This window comes from Tachypleus tridentatus, chromosome 8, assembly GCF_004210375.1.
Source record: "Tachypleus tridentatus isolate NWPU-2018 chromosome 8, ASM421037v1, whole genome shotgun sequence".
Lineage (NCBI taxonomy): Eukaryota > Metazoa > Arthropoda > Merostomata > Xiphosura > Limulidae > Tachypleus > Tachypleus tridentatus.
This window is the reverse complement of record NC_134832.1, coordinates 105034860-105055057: the sequence shown is the minus strand read 5'-3', so window position 1 is coordinate 105055057 and position 20198 is coordinate 105034860. Positions and strand designations below refer to the sequence as shown.

Genomic DNA, 20198 nt, shown 5'->3' with positions numbered 1-20198 from the left:
CGGCTCATCTGGGTTGAGAAAATATTTTACATAGAAGAGCTGATTTACAGCTTCTATGTAAAATATTTTCTCAACCCAGACGAGCTGTTTTTGCATATATATTTCTCTACAAGTGGGTTTTCTTGACATCACTAATCATGAACCTTGTCATCAGCTTCATCCCTTGATGAGTGTATACATCTGAAGTGTTGGCAATAAGCAGTTTTTTTTGTTGTTGTTATTAAAATTTATTGCAGTAATGATTACAATTTTTATCTGTAGCTAATGATGATTTATTTGTGAAAAACAATTTCCTATCTAATAATTATATATACAAGTCTTCACTATTGCCAAAGATAACTCATTTCTTGAGTCAGTCATCCAGGTAGAAGAATAAAACTGTCTTATTAGATTGTCTTTTTCAAATGTTAGAATTATATCATATCATCCTGTTATTTTCAGAATATATCTCAAAGACACTGGAATTCGTAACCTTACAATACTTTCAGATATTCTTGTAAACTTCAGTAAGCTTCTATCTTATCCTTGGTTTCTCAAAAGATAATAAATGGACCTATGCCCCTAAGATAACCCTTTCATCCCCATAATGATAACACTAACATTCTTCTGAAGTCTTTTCAGTTAGCCAGTATATTTTCTTGGATAAGGAGATAAAAATTGTATGCAATATTACAAATGAATTCTAATAATTTCTGTAGAGAGAATTACCTCCTGGACTTGTAATTGTTTTCATTATTCACTCTAAAAGTTTATTAATTTTACTATTAACTCATTTGCTATGGGCCTGTTATAATATACAAATGTTCATGTACATATTTGTATATGTTAAGTATTTACACTATAACTTTTGATACAGCATGCATATCTTCACAAAATTTGGTAGACTTTTATTAAAAAATACAAGTATATTGTTTATAAAAAAATAAGATTTTGTAATTAAATATTTGTAACAAAAATTTGTTTGTGAAAATAGTCTTTTTTTTTTTTTTTTTTACTAGGCTGAGTGCAAGGTGATTTCATATTATGATAAAAAAAAAATTCTTTGCCCCAACAATCTTGGATATTAATTGGGTAATGTCTAGAACTTCCTAAACACATTTCAAACATTTGTTTTCAGTAATACTTCATATTTTGTTATTTTTATACTCTATGTGGAGTCTGTCACTTGACCAACCTTGTAACCATCATAAAAAAATTAGGAAACAAATATAAGTTATGCAAGAAGACTAAGTCTGGTAACATTATGTATTTACATGTATTATTTTTTATTATATTGACATTATGTAATGTTAGCTAGGTATGACTAACTTGGATTGATGCAGTGCTTATGCATTCATGTTACATATTCTGTAATATAAAACTGAACTTTAGTCTTCCCTCTTGTGACTGTGTTTTAGTACACTAGTGTTTTGTAATAGTCACATTTCAATTATTACATATACACACACACACACACACACACACACACACACACACACACACAGATTGTTACTATTTAAAAATAAATTATTAAACTTGTTTTTCTTAAAATATAGAACAATAAATCAAGAAGTAAAGCAAACAATTATTTCTTCTCACTAAAACCTTTTAGGTTTTATATATACAGTTGAATAACCAAAAAATCATAAATAACTGCTGATACTATAGAGGTTCACTATAATTTATTAAGTTTAGTATTTAAGATGTATTTAGATTTTAAAAAATGTAAAACTTCAAGCAGACTAAAGACACAAACTACCTCATTGGAATCTTGGATCAAAAGAATGTTGTAGCCTTTTCAAAGAATAAAATGCCTGAGAAAACCACTCTGAGGACATTCTAAGCTGTTTATTGGTTATTGACATCATGTATTTACTTAAATATGTACTTTTAAATTAAGAAATTAATTCATGTATGATACTAAAGTTTAAATTATAATCTACAATTTGATTCCAATCTTATTGACATAAATTCAGAAAAAGTAGTTCAATAAAATTTTGAATGCAAGTCATCAAATGCAATTACCTAGTCTTTGATGCATGACCTGTAGCAAAAGGGTTAATCATCCTCTTTAAAAGCTCTATTAAATTTATATGAGAGGTCAACTACGGTATCTTCTTTCACAGTACTTAATTAAATTTAATCATTAAGAAAATATTCTTCCAGAATGATAATTTTTGAATTTCTCTCAGAATATATTTTAACATCTTGCTCAGAACAGAAATTAATTAAATTAATAGTAAATTTTTGGCTCCTTTTCTGACTGTTTAGTGAAATTAGGTGTTCCATTGTTGATCATTAAAAATCTCTAATGTCAAGTAAATCAAGAGAAGTAACACTTCAAAAAAGGTTAGTTAGAAATTAATTTTATTTCATATTAATTTAGTGTATTAAAGAAAATTAATATTTATTAAATAAGTGTAATAAGCTTATTGATTAATGGTACCTTTTTATGCTATTATAGTACCATTCTACAGGAGAGATACTATTTTAAATACTTGGGGTTCAGTTTACAAAGCTTCTGTACTCATATGCAATATGATAAAGGAAAAAACACTCATAATTATTCATTAATGATGTGGTTGAATTTTATACTAAGTATTTTTGAATATTGATTTGAAGCTATTTTTATTTAATTTTAAGTAGGTTCTCCTACAAGCAAAGTCAGGAAGGGTATCATGATTTTTCATCTGTGATGTGTCCATGCTGGAGAAAGCAAAATGCACAATCTTTCGTGACAAGTTTGAAAATATAGTATTTTCTTCTAATGCTATGGTCTCTGCCATTTGAAACAGTGGACATGTTGAAGGATAATTGTATGTGAAGGATGACTGAATGTTGTTACATGTATGTGCAAGATTTTGCTTTCATTATTTGATCTTTATTTTAGAGAATTTTATTTTTGTATGAATAGTTTTGATACACCTGTACTTCTCTGTTACATTAGAAACTTAAATAATTTGCCAGGTAGTGGTTTGTGCTGTTAGTTTGAATTTAACTTGTTTTACAGGGTAAGTAGCAGTTAGTGTTGGTAGATAAGAGCTCAGACTTCAGTGAACAGAAAGTCTTTTGACAACGTACTCATATATATATGTGTAAAATGCATCTTAACACTGCTAAATATTTTATACACAAACACAAAAAGTTGTTGCTACTAGGGGCTAAACTAGAAAAGTTGAGGAAATAAAAATGTTTTTCTACTGGTGAAGAAATAAATTTTTGAAATCAAAGATGCATGTTTTCTCAGAACCTTTAAACTCAATAAAGAAGTTCAGTGAACAATATTAATGTTTGGAGCCTAACCGTGTTATCACAGCTGATGTCCAATCATGCTGTTTGTGATGACTGTGCATCTTGAAAGTATTTTTGTATTGTTGCAGAATTAATTGTTGTAAGGTTGTTGTGACCAAAGAAGACATTGTCCTTGTAAGTATTCCATAATCCATGTAGTTTGATTTTAACATTTTTCCATGGGCCATTTAAACAATACAACTCTATAGAAGTCCACAGGCTGTTTGTTACATCTGGTTACTTGATTGATATGTCTTCTTTGATGAATACTCATTTCATTCTTAAGATATTTGGGATATTCAACAGTTAAACAGAAAGTATAACAGGAAGTTTTTTAATTCATACTCTTTTTCTCTGCGTTTCCTCGCTATTTTATGTAACATTGTTTGGAGGACATGGATAGATTTTTTCGTTGACTTTTGTGGTTGTGGATTCTCACCTTTTACAAGATGCCATAATTTGCTTTCCATGATCTGGTATGACTCATTGCACACATCTCTCTCAATCATATTGAGTTTTTAAGTTTATTTTATATTCATTTGTTGAGTGTTTGAATGTTTAAATTGAAATGGACTGTTACATGCCTTTCCCAAGAGTAACAACTTTTGGTGGCTTAACACTACCAACAAAGTGATGTGTTCGAATGTAGTTCTGGCACATTCTAGTCCACAATAACTTTATATTTGTTGTGATTTGGATGTATTTTGCATTTAATATACCCATTCTTCTGTAGTGTCTTAACCACTGAATTGCCTAACAAAAGCAATATCCTCAGTTATTACCAGTTCATTGTATTTATCAAATGCCAGTTTTATAATTTCTTTAACAGTTGGTACAAATGTTCATTCACATACCTGTGTATGTGTTATTTAATGTTTCTAAACATATTTTCTTCAAATAATTAGTATTACATAGAAATCAAGATTGTTAATTTTCATAATTTTTAATCATATGGTCTTTCCAAGTAAGATGCATGGAAATTAATAAAATAAAATTTTAAAAACTTCTGAATCCTTTTATCATGATAATAGTTCTTTTTTGTCAGAACAGTATATGGTAAGTATGTTAGAACATAAAATCTACTTGGAACTGAACTCAATCTATACTTAGAAACTTTGTCCCATAGTGCTATACTGACTTGAAAACAAAGTGTAACTATTCTGTGGTTGTACAGTATTTGAGTACAAACTTGACGTAAATCACATAAGAATAGCTTTTTTTCTCCTTTTTGTGAGCTACAAAGAGTTTGTGTAACTAAAATATCCAATTAAAAAGTTATAATAATAATAATAATAATAAAAAACTGGCTTGTCCAATTATTTAGTATGTGTTATTAGTTTAAATATTTGTACATAGGTTGTGATTGGATTCATTTGTTTTTAGTGCTTTGGTTAATAGGTTTGATGTGTTAAGGATTTATACAAAGGCCTCGTGACATTTTGAATTTTGATTTCTAAGATAAAGTTTGAATAAGTAAGTAACCCGTTTTGGTTTGTTTTTTAAATTTCATGCAAAACTATGTGAGGGCTATCTGGACTAGCCATAACTAATTTAGCAGTATAAGACTAGAGGAAAGGCAGCTAGTTTGTTTTTGAATTTTGTGCAAAGCTACACGAGGGTTATCTGCACTAGCTGTCCCTAATTTAGCACTGCCAACTCTTGGTCAACTCTTTTACCAATGAATAGTGGGATTAACCATCACATTATTATAATGCCCCCACAGTTGAAAGGGCAAGCATGTTTGGTGAGATGGGGATTTGAATCCACAACTCATAGATTATGAGTCAAGCACTCTAACCACCTAACCATGCTGAGTGATCATTTTTGGAAAGTTAAATGTAATCTTTTAATCCTACAATTCCAACAACATTCTGAAATAATTCATTGAGTAATTAAACTTAAATGTCTGCTAATATATATTAGGTAAAGGTACTCTTCAGGTTTCAGCTATTTTTAATTGCAGTCTTTTTTTTTTTTTTTGTTAAAACACTATTATAAAAAAATCTATTCTTCCTTCATATTCATTATCCAGGTATTAGTAAAGGTAATTACAGTGAGTATCTTGTTTAATATCTTTTAAAACTTTTACAGTGGTGAACAGTAATTATTAACATTAAGTTTAGGTTTTTAGTTTCTTCTTACAGCTTTGCTTTAATTCAAAGTTTTTAAACAGTTTTTGTCGATCACACTACTAAATTATTTTCCATTTGCTGTTGTGATTGAAGAATTAAACAAACTTGTTGTAAATGTTTCTTTATTTGGGTATGAAAATGGCAAATTGTTGATGCAAATAATGTCATTTTCATTCTGAGGAGACAGATTGGTAGACCATGAATTTATTTTGTAATTTCTAAGTTCAATCTTCTACTTTGAAAAACATACTTTTCAAAACAAGCTTAAAAACAAAAAAAGACGATTGTAAATAATATACACACAAAATTTCTGATTTTATTTCTCAGTATATGACTTTCTTTACTTATAAGTTTAGAAGTATATAACTTATTTAAGAATTGCCTAATAACTATGTTAATAGCAGATAAATGAAAACCATTTCCTAATAAGAATATTTTTATATTTCCATTTTCTCTAAGATAAGTCCTGTTGATTGAAATATCTATTGCATTTTTCTTGTATTTGAAAGGTGTAAAACTGGCAGTTTTGCTAAACAACCCTGAATATATTGTTTTATGTTAAGTACCTATCTTAAATGTACTACCTAATTCAAAAACATCCAGATTTAAAAAAGGAAGCTTTGAATATCTTTATTTTTTATTCTAAACTTAATGTTGTGGTGGCATTCATTGTTCAAACAATACAAAAGTACTTTTATATTTGTTTTTCTGCCTAAAAATAAACTGTCATCCATCCATATACCTGAACATTATAGCTTTCAAGCTTTCTGAATCATTTTTTTAAACATTGTTTCATTATATAACACAAAAGTAAATTAACAAACTGGATGCCACTATTGATCACATTGTTGTTCCATTAATTTGATCTTAAATTATGTTAGTTGTATGTTTCACTAATTCAAGAAGTACAGGTTTTGTTAAACTTTGACCATATTCATATATTTTATGTAATGACATGTTGGTATATAAAGATTTTGTATCAAACCTGGCACGGTGTCAAAACTTTAGTCTGTGAAATACCCAAAACTGTTTCTTACTGTTAAGTTCATCTTTGTAATAAAAGATTTCAAGTTCATAAAAGAAACATAGGTTGTACCTTGAATTACAGTTCTACCGTTAGAAATTATAGGTCTGACAGAACAGTCTGTCTTGTATATTTTTGGTATACCACATAAAATTCCACAGGAAAATCCATTTGGTTTGATTTTATTATAAATTATGTCATCATTAATACAATTCTTTTTTAGCTTCAGTCATGTTTCGTGTAGTTGGCTTTCTGGTTTATTGTTTGGATATTAACTTAATTCATAAAATTTAGTTGAATCTTTTTACACTTTTGTTACTTTATTTTTATAATCATTTATATTGTAAATAACTCTTTGTGTTACCTTTGTATAGTTTAATGAATAAACTGTATAAGGTTTTATCTCTGTAATTAACTTTTTAAGTGCTTTAAATTCTTGTTTGAGTGCTTTGTATGTAGCAACATCTCCGTTCCTCCAAAATTACTTTAGGTTTTATAGTGCCTCTGCAAAAAATAAGAAAAATGACTTTTTAACCTTTCAAATTTAAGTCAATTGTTTTGGTAGAGTGAATTGTACATGAGCACATCTACTGGAATTTAGTAAGTTACTGTTACCAGAAAAGATATACATGTACTGGGTGTTTTGATGGTAATTCCCTTCACTTGTATTTTTTTTTTTTTTTTTAGTAATAAGTATATATGTAGTTTAACACATCTACTTTTCCAGATTAAAGTATTGAAACTATATAGTAGCATTGTTTAAGTATCTCCAGTAGCTATACCTAGAATTAATAGAATCCTCCAGCAGTATGTTTTATTCTTTTTCATCCTCTTTTTTTTTTTTCATTCTGCTTTAGTACTAAAAATTTTATGCATAATCAAGAGTGCACGACTTCTACTTTAGTAAGAAAAGTATGCCTACTTTCTACATGGGTATTGAATTTAGAGACATTTAACCAAAGATAAAAAAGAAAGCCAACAATTGTTTTTTTAAGACTTGTTTAAATGAAATACCAACACAACTCTGTTACAGAGATGAATTTTACTCTGCTCCTGATAAAAAAATATCTTGATTACAACTGGTAATTTTTTTTTCAATTAATTTCAATAAAACCTGGATATTGTCTACTTTTCTAGTTACCAAAAAACAAATACTCCAAACTAAGAAAAAAAAAACATGCAGGTATAGAAAGCTTTGATGCTTGACATCAAAGTGCAATGGATAATTTTTAGTCTCGTCAGTAGATATATGTCACTATAAATATTTTGTAAATGTAGTTCTTAATTTTTGACATATTTTTCTTTTGACTTTTTCATTCTTTGTTTTGTAAAAGAGACAAGTAAGGTACTCCAAATTTATTCATAACACCATATATTATATGCTTATTTTGTGTTGTAGACTGACACTTTTAATTCAACTTCACTTCAAATTTTTATTTATAGTATCTAATTACTTACTTTGTACATCTTTCTTAACATCACTTTCATATTTTTTCTCCAATTTTTATTTAATCATCATGTGATGCATTCTCATCACTAGCTGTACACAACCATGGTATTTGTATAAAACTGAGCATAAATTATGCATTTCTCAAATTACTATAAGCATTTCTGGCCTGCCATTGCTCTTGATATATGCATTTCTTGTGACAGTTTGGTGTTTAATAATTATTATGTATACTGGTTCATGAACTACAAATAAAATGTGTTTCTGTGTGAAACCTAAATAGAAAATCATGCTGTGATCTAGGATGGATAAATTGACATCCTTAACTTGTAACATAAGTAAGTATATTGAAGTCTTTAAACAACTAATTGCAAATAACTTGTTTGCATCCCTGTTGTATGATAATTCTGTACATTGGTTGCCAATAGATTTCTGGTCAAATGTGTTAAACATTCCATATTTTCATTGACCCTCTATATATGGGTTTCATAAATTTAATCATTCTTACAATTAGCAGATAAGCTACATATAAGAACTTTTAATGTATTAATCCTTAAACAGAGGCTATCATCAATCGATGATTTCATGCTCTGTGCTTAGAACAGCTATCATCAATTGATGATACAGGCTAAAAACATTAGTTGGAAACCCTCTCACATCATAGCAACTGCACCAACTCAAAGTGTTGCATTTGAGTCATGGAGCAGAAAAGGAAGGGTGTGTCAGCACATGATAATTATTCCAATGAAGAAGAAAACTTTTCAGATTTTTCATCATCACTAAATTTAATTGTTTCAAGCTCTGAACTTGATTTTAGATAGTGTATGAGAATCCATAGATTTCCAATGGATAAGGTATCATGACTTTGTTCCATTTATTCATTCTTTTGAAAGTAGAAATGCTAGACTTGCAGATAAATTTAGGCTCATGGATGAATCTAATGAATATGAATTTTTTACTGCTGTATTTTATCAAAGTATAATGACTCATATTGTGTGAGAAACAAACAGATGAGTTGTGTAAATCCTTTAATTCTGAAAAAAGTGAAAATAACACTCCCTCTATGCTATGAAGTAAGAAATGGAAGATACAACTGTTGAGAATATGTACAATTTTTTTGCTCTGGTGATGCTTATGCCACATGTGAAAAAACGTGTTGGCTGATTATTGGAAGAATGGTCCCCTTATAGTATGTTACTCGAGGTTGATTCAGGGATTAGGGAGATTCTTAGTTATTTGCACTTTGCAAATTACAAATAACCAAATGCAAACGATTGATTACGGAAAGTTCTAGGAGTGTTTACAATAGTGAAGAATAAAGCTAAGGAATCTTTTTCTCCATTTTAAAGAGTAGTCATCAATGAATCTTTGATTCTTTTCAAGGATCTCATTGTTTTCAAGCAGTACATTCTAAGCAAGTACCATATCTTTGTAATAAATATCTTTGCATGATGTGATTGTGAAACAGGAATTGTAATAGATATGATTATCTATTCTGCAAATGATGTAGATGTCCCCAAAGATGCCTGATTAGGATTTTCAGGATCAGTTGTGAAACAGTTGGTGAAAAACTACCTTAGAAAAGGTCATCATATACTGATTATTATTATAGAAGTATGGAATTATGCAACTTTCTTTTTGTAAATAAGACTGGTTTTTCTGGAACGATTAAAACTGATTGGAAGAACATACCTAAATTTGCACCTCTGAAGAAGGGAGATGTTGAGACCAAGAAGCAAGGGAATATTTTAGCACTTCAGTGGAAAGACAAATGTCCTGTTACTTTGCTTCTTGGTCTCAACATCTACTTTGCTTAGTTCAGTACATAAAGATGAAATGAAATACAGTGGAAAGGCTGATTACAAAACTAAATAAACAATAGCCATATTTGATATGGTTTTAAATCATACTATCAACGTGAGGCTAGTTTGCAAATGACATGCAAATTGGACAAATTAATTGGTTTTATAAATGTGTGAAATGGTACAAAAGCTTTTTTTATCCCACCTAATTGATACATCAATTTTGAATTATCTAATAACAATGTATTAACATGTATCTAATAGAAACTGGTAAAAGCCATTAGTAAGTTAGTTTAGTTATAATGTAATTTATCAATTACACTGCACAACATTTGAAAAGTTTTTGCTGATTTTGACAGGTACCTGATGGGTATGCACAAATATAGTTTTGGTTTTGCTTAATCACGTAGGAACTCTGAGAAATAGACAGTTAACTGTTTACCAGCAATAATGTATTTAATTGAGTTTATGTTTCTAATATGCTATTAAGTTCAACATAATTAAAAGTGTCTTGCTCCTGATTTCGTTTGTATTCAATGTCCGGTGCATAACATTGCAGTGTCCAACAGTAGTCAGCAAGCATTGACGGATTCCAGTTGCCCTGATATCATTTTTGCATTGTAGCAACATCCTGGTGAAACCTTGCACCATATTCATCACTGACAGCACTGAAATTTGCAGGAAAGAAGTTCATGTGAGAGTGGAGGAAAGGAATCTTGAGTGACATGTTGCATTTCATTGTTTTGTATGCTTTGAGAAGTTTTTCTACCAGCTGAATGTAATGTGGGGCTCTGTAATTGCTAAGAAAATTGTCAACAACGTCTTTGAAGGCTTTCCAGACAATCTTTTCCTGCCCAACTAACAGATCTTTGAACCTCTTGTCACTCATAACATGTCTGATCTGAAGGCCAACAAAAATGCCATCTTTGATCTTGGCCTCAGTTATTCTTGGGAACATTTGTCTTAAATAATGAAAACCTTCACCTTCTTTGTTCATTGCTTTCATGAAATTCTTCATAAGTCCCAATTTTATGTGAAGAAGAGGCAAAAAAATCTTTGCCGGGTCAACAAGTGGTTCATGCACCACATTTTTCTGTCCTGGAACTAACTTTTTACAGAGTGGCCAGCTCTGTCTAGAATAATGCGACTCTTTAGCACGACTGTCCCATTCACAGATGAAACAACAGTACTTTGTATAGCCGAGCTGCAATCCCAATAACAGAGCAACGACTTTCAGATCTCCATAGATATTCCAGTTGCACTTGCTGTACTGGATGTGCTTCAGCAACATTTCCATGTTCTCATAGGTTTCTTTCATGTGTACTGCATAGCCAACAGGTATTGAAGGCTTTGAGGCTTAACATTGATGAATCAATAAAGAGATGCTACTCTTGCGAGTCATGATCACAACCTAAAGCAGAGAACAATCCTTCAATGTCAACACAGAAACAGAGACTGTCAACTTGTGCAAAGAATTTGGTTATATCATCTTGGTGGCTTCGAAAAACAGAAATTTTTGTACCTGGTGGCAGCAAACACCATTCCTGCAGTCTCGAACCCAGCAATTTGGCTTTTGCTTTTGACAGACCCAAATCTCTGACCAGATCATTTAATTCTGACTGTGTTATGTGATGTGTATTGCCTGAGGAGCATGGTTCAAAATCCAGAACAATGTCACTGCCAGTTCCCTGCATTGCAGTTTCTTTATCTGGCTCGTCTAAGGTCCATTCCTCTGGTGGTTTTGGAATTGGAAGACTGTTGTAATATGGCATGGGTCTCATTGCTGAAGGCAGATTAGGGTATTCAATTGACTTCTTGTGTTTGGCAGAGAAACCAGACGCATCAGTCAAGCAGAAGTAACAGTCCAACACATGGTCTTTCTGTTCTCGCCATATCATCGGGACAGCAAATGGCATTGTCTTTTGAGTGCCTCTGAGCCAAGCTCTCAGACAGACAGGACATGTTGCACAATAAATGTGAGGTGCCCATTCCTGGTTTTGATCACTAATTTTACAGCTGAAGTACAGATGATATGCTTTCTTCACAAGAGCAGTTGTTGAGTGTCTCTGATGAACAAGCGTATACTTGCCACAAATATAACAGAATGTATCGCGGTTGTTACAAAATTGACGAGACATATTGACCAACACCAGTCATCCTGTAAAACGTCTATAACGTCTAACTTACTTGTTACAGTGCTACTGAGGCAATGCTATATTCTGAAACAATACATACACACTATAAGGTCTATATTAATCCAATGAGCAGCATCTGTGTATGCAAGCCACTTTTACAGCCTGCTGAGACAGTATCAAGCTGGCTCCATCCTGCCTAGGCATGCCTGGGCTGCATACTTCCACAGAACAGCTTCCAACCAGGCCTGATTTCATGCCCAGACTGCATAAAACAAAAATTTTTGGACACAAATATAAATAAAAACATGACAAAACTGAAGATTTCAGTGAAACAGTATGTGATGGGCAAATTTGGATGTGATTTTTGTGATCAGCACCAAAAATATTAAGGAACACCCAACAGTGTTCAAGAAGCAAAAACTTTGTTGTACAGTGTTATTAGGAAGGTATGGAAGGGTGACAAGACCTTTCTTAGGAAGACATATCCTTACTGTTCCTTATAGACTTGTTGGAAAAGAAGTGTTTTCTTGGCACTTTTTAGAAAGTATTCCATCTTTAGGAGCTAGAAAAAGTGAACAAAGATAATGTCATTTATGTATGCATACAACAAGAAAAGAAGCAAAAGATGGTGATTACCTGGTGTAAAGAATGTAGAGTAGCACTATGAATTGTACAATGTTTTCATACCCTAAAAACATTTTAACTTGTATTAAGTAAATATTTATTATGCTTTTGTTTTCATTTTCTTTCAAATTTTGTTTAGAATTCATAATAAGAATGCTAAAGATTGTGTTTAAGGAATTTTTTCCCCCAATTTTTTTACATTTGTGGTGAGCTGCTACTTACAGTATTTTTGCTGTTTGAAGGTTAAGTACATCTCTATGAAAATTTTTAAGCTTTTAAAAACATTACAAATTATGTTGTACATTTTTTGGGTAATTTTTATACAAATTTGTCTGTACAAATATGGAGTCATAACTGATTATTTTGAGTGTAAAGTAATTTTCATAATAACCCATTGCTTTTACCTTGTCATTCAATCTATTTGAAAAGTTGTTCCTAATCAATTTAGGCATATACAAACCATTGCTTAAGCTTACTGTTGGACAATCATACATAAAAAATATTTTAAGCAACAAATATTGTGGTGATACGTTAAGATAAAGTATACTTTTTCATGTTATAGTTTTTAACTTTAATTTCCATAATTTTTAGAACCTTCTAAATGAATATCAAAAGTATTTTTTTCAGTAAAACAACTTGTATGTTATTTCCTCTTGGTCCATTTAATAGATCTTTTTACCACTATAAAAGATAGGAAATAATTCTAAATTATCCTTTTTTTTAATTTGTAGAAGGACTGCATATTTCAACAGACAATTATAGTTATTTATCCTAAAATACTCATCCCTGTATTCCCTTTGTAACTGTTTTTGTTTAATTTTATTATTTTTTCTTAACACTATCTAAGAACTAATCCCACATTAAAAAAACAACAAAAAAAAACTCATTCATGTGGTAGCAACATAGCCCAAGGTGTGTAATTTGTGAGAAGCTCTCATACAGATCATGTTGGAAAATTTAATTTTTCTGTTAAACTTTCATTTTTATTTGTGATCTTATTTAACCTAATAAGTTTCTGACTTTTACGTTTTAGGTATTTTTATAGCAATGAATTAAAAATGTACATAAAAACAAATTTAGCACTTATGTTTGGCTTGTTTGTTTGTTTTTTTGGTGTTGGTGGTGGTAGTGAAGTGATGAAACTTAAGCCTTATTTTTGGTAAAGATGACAGTAGTATTGAAATTGTGTGTTAAGAGTAACATGTTTCTCATTAGGTGGTCTGATTTAATGTGCAAAACTACTCTGTTGTCAGCTGATGGTAAGAAAACAAAACAGTTATTACTTGAAATAGATATATGTATTTTTCACTGGACAATTGTTTTCAAACAGGATTAACATTTTTAAAGAGACTATCATTAGGGCTATCTGTACATGCATAGCTACTCTTAAACTGTAATTTTTTAATGTGTTCATTTTTCCTTTGGGACTTGGTCTAACTCTAGCAGGATAATTTCTACTTTATGATATAAAAACCTTTGAAGAACCTCCTGCTGCTGCTGTGTTAACAGTTTAGGTTTGAAAATGGTGTTTACATTTATTGGTCAAGAAGCTCTTGAAAGAGGTAAATGTTTGGTTTTATTTAAGAAAATTTCAAATTTCACAAAACTTGCAAAACTACTATTGGTGAAACTTTGGCTACTAAAGGTATGGTAACTTGAATGCAAATCAAGAAGATAATATGTTAGATAAAGAAAAGGTGATATGAGGATAGGATTTCTCAAAGAAAATGTTGCTGTGACTGTGGCTACAATATACAATTTTATGGAAAATTAAAAGACATCATGATGAACTGCATTACTTGGGGGATTGTTTATTGTCATTGCCTAATACATGTTGAAAATTAAAGACTATCATTGAGACACTGGATTGTAATAATTGAGAGCTGTAAAATACATAGGGAACTTGTCTATCTTATACTAATTCATCTTGTAGCTTTGTTCACATGTATGTTTGTATTTTTGTGCTACTTACTTATTTGACAGTTTTGTAGCTAGCAAGACCAAATTAGTGAAGGCAGATTTGAGGTATGTTGGTGGGTGTTTATCTACATGGCACAGCTTTCCTTACTAAATGAAACTAAAATATGCAAAGAAGCATACTTAGGCATGATGAGGGTTTAAGAACAGGTTTTCAGGGCTACTGAAACTATAAATAGCATTAGATTTTGTGTTGCTGCTCCCTTTAGATCTGGTGGGCATCACATTTAAGACTAGTAATACTCCCACTCACAGGCTAACAACTAAATGTTGCACATATGTTCAGGCACCATGGATAGGTGCCTTAATAGGTTTTTCTTACAGATACAGACACCTTCTTTGAGTAGTTGTAAAAGTAACTGGGAGTTATAAAGTGCTTGATTGATACATTAGGATCTTTCTTGATAATTAAATTTAAAGCTGTTGAAATTTGAGAGATGAATATTTATATCCTTGTCATGGTTAAACATTTGTTTTATCTAAGCAAGTGAACAATAACATTAGTCAACTGAGAGGACATTCTGCACGTTAGGGCTACCTTTTCTGAAAATAATTATCCATTATTCTAATTGTAATTGTAATATATGTGCATTGTATTTTAGAGTGAAATAAATAACATGAATTAAATGGAGTTAATACACAATAGATTATCACAGAAATGAAGAGTATCAGTGTTGATCTATACATTAATGAAGTTAATGTGTTACATTAATCATTGTATTTAATTTCACATATCTTAATGTTTTGAACCACAGTCATTATAGTTAATAGTGATTCATATTTTGATTTTACTCTGTGTTGGTTAATATTTTATGTATTTTGGTTTTCTTTGCAAACATTGTTTTTGTTGCTGTTGTTATTAAGTGCCATAACCCTTACAACTGTTGACCCAAATAATAAATATGAATATTAATTATGCTGTAGCTTTGTGTATTTGGTTCAAAAAGTTCATCCTATTGGGCTGTCAAGTTGATAACACATTTTCTCAACATCATTCTTGTGTACAATTTTACTTAGATTACTTTTGTTTTATTCATGTAACAACACTCTTTAAGCATGGTTCACTGTGATCATTTGGATTTGGTTAACACTCCTAAGAAAAGTGGGGCCTAATAGGCCCCAGAACAACTTGAAAGGTTATTAATATTAGGCTAATAAATTTGTATTTAAATGAAATTGCCATTTCATTTGATTTCATTTCATTAAATGAAATGGCAATATCATTTAAATACAAAATTATTAGCCTAATATTAATAATAATAATATTGATTTCATTTCATTAAATGAAAAAGGAAATTTCATTTAAATACAAAATTATTAGCCTAATATTAATAACCTTTCAAGTTGCTCTAGGGCCTATTAGGCCACTTTTCTTAGGAGTGTTAATAAAGAAGTGCAAAGTAATTTGTTCTTTTATAGGGTCTATGTTATTTCTGAAAATTTATATACTATAAACAGTTTAATAAAATCTAAAATTACACATAAGTACTGAACTAAATGTTGTTGAGGTGTAAATGTCAAATAGGACTGATGTTCAGCTCTCTTATCATCCGAGACCTACAGAAACATTTATATTACTATGTTAGTAGCTGCAAATCTGGTCATTATTATAGAAAAATACAAGGACACTGAAATAGGTATTCGGTGTTCAATTTTTCTTATCTGTTAAATAAAACTCAAACTTTTTTGTTTTACTATTTTACATTTAAAATGCATATGTTTTTATATTCAGTGTAAATACATTATAATAGTATTTGTTTCTTTTAAACAGTGAGTTAAAGAAACTAAGTGAAGAAAGCTTAACAAGGCAACCTGAAGAAGTTTTTGACGTTATCTGTAAGCTAGGAGAAGGGTAAGTTTGTGTTATTCATAAGGAAGTGTGAATATCAACTTTTGATGTGAAGGTCTAGTTAAGATGTGTTCTTCAGTGACATATTCTAGATTATTACAAAACCTCATTTATATCAAGAATTTAAAAAGACAAGATTTTATTTTGTAAAACTGGTACCACACAAATACATTCACAAATTGCTTAAAACATATTAATTAATTTGTAAAAGAAGAGTGTGCCAGTAAATCTTATCATTATGTATTTTTTATATATTATGTAGAACTGGAATATTAATACTAACTATGGGCAGGTCATTGTGTGCATGGCATATCATTTTAGAGTTACTTTCATGATTTAAATAAATGTTATTATTAATGCATAAAAATAAACTTGGCAACACACATATTTAATAAATTATATGGAATATTTAAATAAAATCTCAATCTCAACCTAAATACTTGTACCTCTATGTATTCTAAAGATGGCTGGTATGAGTATTAAAACTTTAAAATAAAGTACAGAACAATGTTTTGACCTTCTTAGGTTATCTTCAGGTTAACAAAAGAAAGTTAGGGGACTGACCATTGCTGGACACATCTTAGGGTTGAGTCTATGAACAGGTACGATATTGTAGGGGATGTTACAGTTGGAATTTAGGTTATTAATTAATATAAGCATAAAGGTGTTCCTTTATATTGTTTCACCTTTTATACCTATCTTAATTAATAACCTAACATCTTACTGCAAAGCCCCTTACGATCTCATACCCCTTCATACGCTCGTCCCTAAGATGTGCCCAACAATGGTCAGTTTCAAACTCCTGTTTTTTTTACCTGAAGGTGACCTAAGAAGGTCAAAACATTCTGTACTTTATTTTACTTAATGTTTTAATACTTATTATACCAGTCATCTTTAAAATGTATTTTTACTTCAAGTGAGTTTCCTGCCATCATGGACTCATTCTCTATGTTGTTCTTCACACTTCTCTGGTTTCCTGAGTATAATGTAAGTTACTCCTTATAAATATCACCAAAGCATAGTGTAATTTTTTAGGTTTTAATCTTGCTTTCAAAGATATAAACTAGAAAGTCAGACTTATTTGTCAAGCTCACCTGTTACATCCCCTCTCTCATAACATGTTGATAATTTTACTGGGTGTGTTCTGTTACATCATTTGTGATCAGTAAAGAAATATAATTTTAATTTACTTTTGACATATAATGCTATGTTGTTCACAACAGGTATTTTTCGTTATTTTGTCTACAGTCCAAAAGTTACAATTGTTAAGTTCAGAGGGAGTAACCAAGTGAAGTATTTTAAGATACTTATGCCTCAGTTATAAATCCAGTTAGATTATAATAATTATAGTAAACCATTCATTTTGTGCATATTATTATTTTGTATTCTTAAGTGCATATTTGAAATAAGTAAAAATTATCTAATGTTGTACCATTACAAAGAAAAGTAAGCTTAAGTTTTATCGATGGACCAATAGAAAGAAAATGAGAGGCTAGACATAAAGATTACATTTATTGTATTTTTCTATTTGCTACTATAAAAGTAATAAAAATGTAAATATTAGAAAATTATTGGTTAAGAAGATTTAAAAATATATATATATTTCTCCATAAAGTTTGTTTGTGAGTAACTCATACGTTGTCTTTCAGTACTGTAACTTGAATTACATGTTTGCCATGTGATTTATAGCTTGTATAGTGCAATTATCAGTTTGATATTGTTTAAAGTGGAATAAAACAATCAAAATAAACAAATATAGATTGTTATGAGCCTTAAGCTATTTTAGAATAAATTATTGAATTTTCTGTAATGATGTGCAATTATTCTAGAATGGAAAATATGTACTTTAAATTTTTGTATTTTAATGGTGGTTACCAGGTAAGTTTGAGTCTGTATAGGGTTAAAGTAAAGAAATTGGGATAAAAATGTAAAGATTTACTAAAAACAAAAATTGATACTCATTTAGGAAGTTACAAAAGTAATATAAAAAGTATAAGAGGAAAAAAGTTTCTTAATTTTTTAACATGAAAATCACCTTGCACTCACACTAGTGAACACACTCATTCAGATATAATTACTTATCTCTGTTAACACTTAGAGCTATTCTCAATTTGACTACTCTCTAATTTGCAAATTTTGCTTGCAACTAAGCTTAAAACTCCCACCTAAATCTGTGTGTATACCCTGTGGTTCAGTTGCATTTAAGTATGTAACAATCCTCTATCAACAGGAGTGCAACAAACCATTGTATCAGAGCTGATTCTTTGCAGTTGAATCCAATATTCACTTGTTGATTTGGCACGAGAGACTTAAGACACAGTGGTTGATTTCCAACATTTTGTTCCATCCTTAGTGTGTTTTGAAAATATTCTGTTCCAGATTTTTTACATTTCAAAAGTTTGAATATAAATCACTGTTGAGTTGGATTTCTTTGATTATGATTTCTTTTTCTTACACAGTTATTGGTAATTAGTCAATATTTATGAATTCACAAATCAGTATTGTGTTTGTAATGGCTACTGGTGGTAATGGCATTCAGTAGTCTGTGACAGTGGCTGTAGGTAATGTGTTGTTGGTGGAAGTAGTCAAAAGTAGTGCATTGGAAAATGGCAGCCTTGCATGGGATCTGAAGTATCTCTTGAGCTACGAGCAATTCTGTCATTACCTAATGACTTAGATCCTGATTATGCAGGCTTTGATAGCCTCCTCCCATCCTTTGCTGCACAGGCATTTTCTCACACTGTTCAAGCATCATGACCTTAGTCACCATTTTTAGATTTAATATCACAGTTGTGTTTTCTCTATGTCACCCATATCGTTTTATTCTTCCCCTTCCTTACTGACTGCAGCATCTGGTTTTGAGTTTTTTATTTTCCCCTTTGCCTGTTATTGGAGTCTGTATGACTGTATTGTAGATCAGTTATGTATGGGGGTTAGTATGCTGAACCAGCTACATGCATTTATTTTGTAGTTTACACCTCTGGTTAGCAATCCTACTTCTTACCAAAACTTGGATGTTGGTTCCTGGAGAAGTGGGTTTGGTTGAAGCTGGCCTAATTACTATAAGTCCTCACATATGAGAGGGCTTATAATATCCTCCTACCATAGACCGGATATTAAATCTCTAACTTCGATTGGTTTTGGATTGGAATTGACTCTCCGTATTACATTTCCAACTTCCTAATGTTGTTCATATGTTTGTCCAGGAGCATGTGGGGAGTGAGGATGAGGTGTTCATAATTCCAGACCATACAAGTTTTGTTTTTCAGGTTGAGTATGGCATACAGGATTCCACCATTCTGAGTTAGGGGTGTTGCCTTTTGGACTACTTCAGGTTGAGGAGAAAGTTTGTCCACTTTGGTGTTGCTTACATTCTCCTAGTTGTTCTACTAGCTCAGAACACATCATTCAGATTGGGATTCACTTACATATATATTATTCATGCCCTAGCCATTATTATGGCATTTAGGAACCATTGCCCCATAATTCCTACTCCAAGCAGTGGGACTTAGTCTTTGTGGTTAGGGCCTGGCCAGTAGTGATGACAAATAACATCAGATTCCACCCTCAATGCATGATATATGTTTTGGATGAAAAGAACATGTTGTGGATGTAGTGTTGTTCCCCCACTAAGGTGCTGATCTTTTATTTCTTTTGGCATGCCCATGATCTATGCAAATGCATTTTGTATGGATAATGCCTTCACTAGTTCCTCCACCTTCTAAGTGTGAGATTCTAGCTATAAGTGGGAGTGAAAGTATGTATGTAGAAAATGTATTTCCAATAATATCTTCTGTCACATTCTCCCATCCTTCCTTCCTTACTAAGAGCCAGACTGCATATTGGGTGAGTCTTGAAAAAATGAAAATATTCTGTGAAGGAGGTGTTTATATACAATATCAGGACAGAAGGTGCATTAATGTAGTTAGAGAGTATTA

The 20198-nt window shown here is 30.9% G+C and overlaps 1 protein-coding gene across 5 annotated transcripts in view; it reads left to right on the top strand.

Moving 5' to 3' along the window:
• The window catches only part of hpo (serine/threonine-protein kinase hippo), a 66302-nt gene that overhangs the window by 2926 nt on the left and 43178 nt on the right, over positions 1-20198 (top strand). For 2 of the 5 annotated variants that reach the window (XM_076450619.1, XM_076450618.1), the window contains exons 2-3: positions 2623-2826; positions 16183-16263. In XM_076450619.1, the coding sequence (XP_076306734.1) occupies positions 2807-2826; positions 16183-16263 (101 nt within the window). In that variant the 5' untranslated portion in view covers positions 2623-2806. The remainder of the gene's footprint in view (positions 1-2622; positions 2827-16182; positions 16264-20198) is intronic. The other 3 variants (XM_076450621.1, XM_076450620.1, XM_076450617.1) reach the window with 2 other exon arrangements.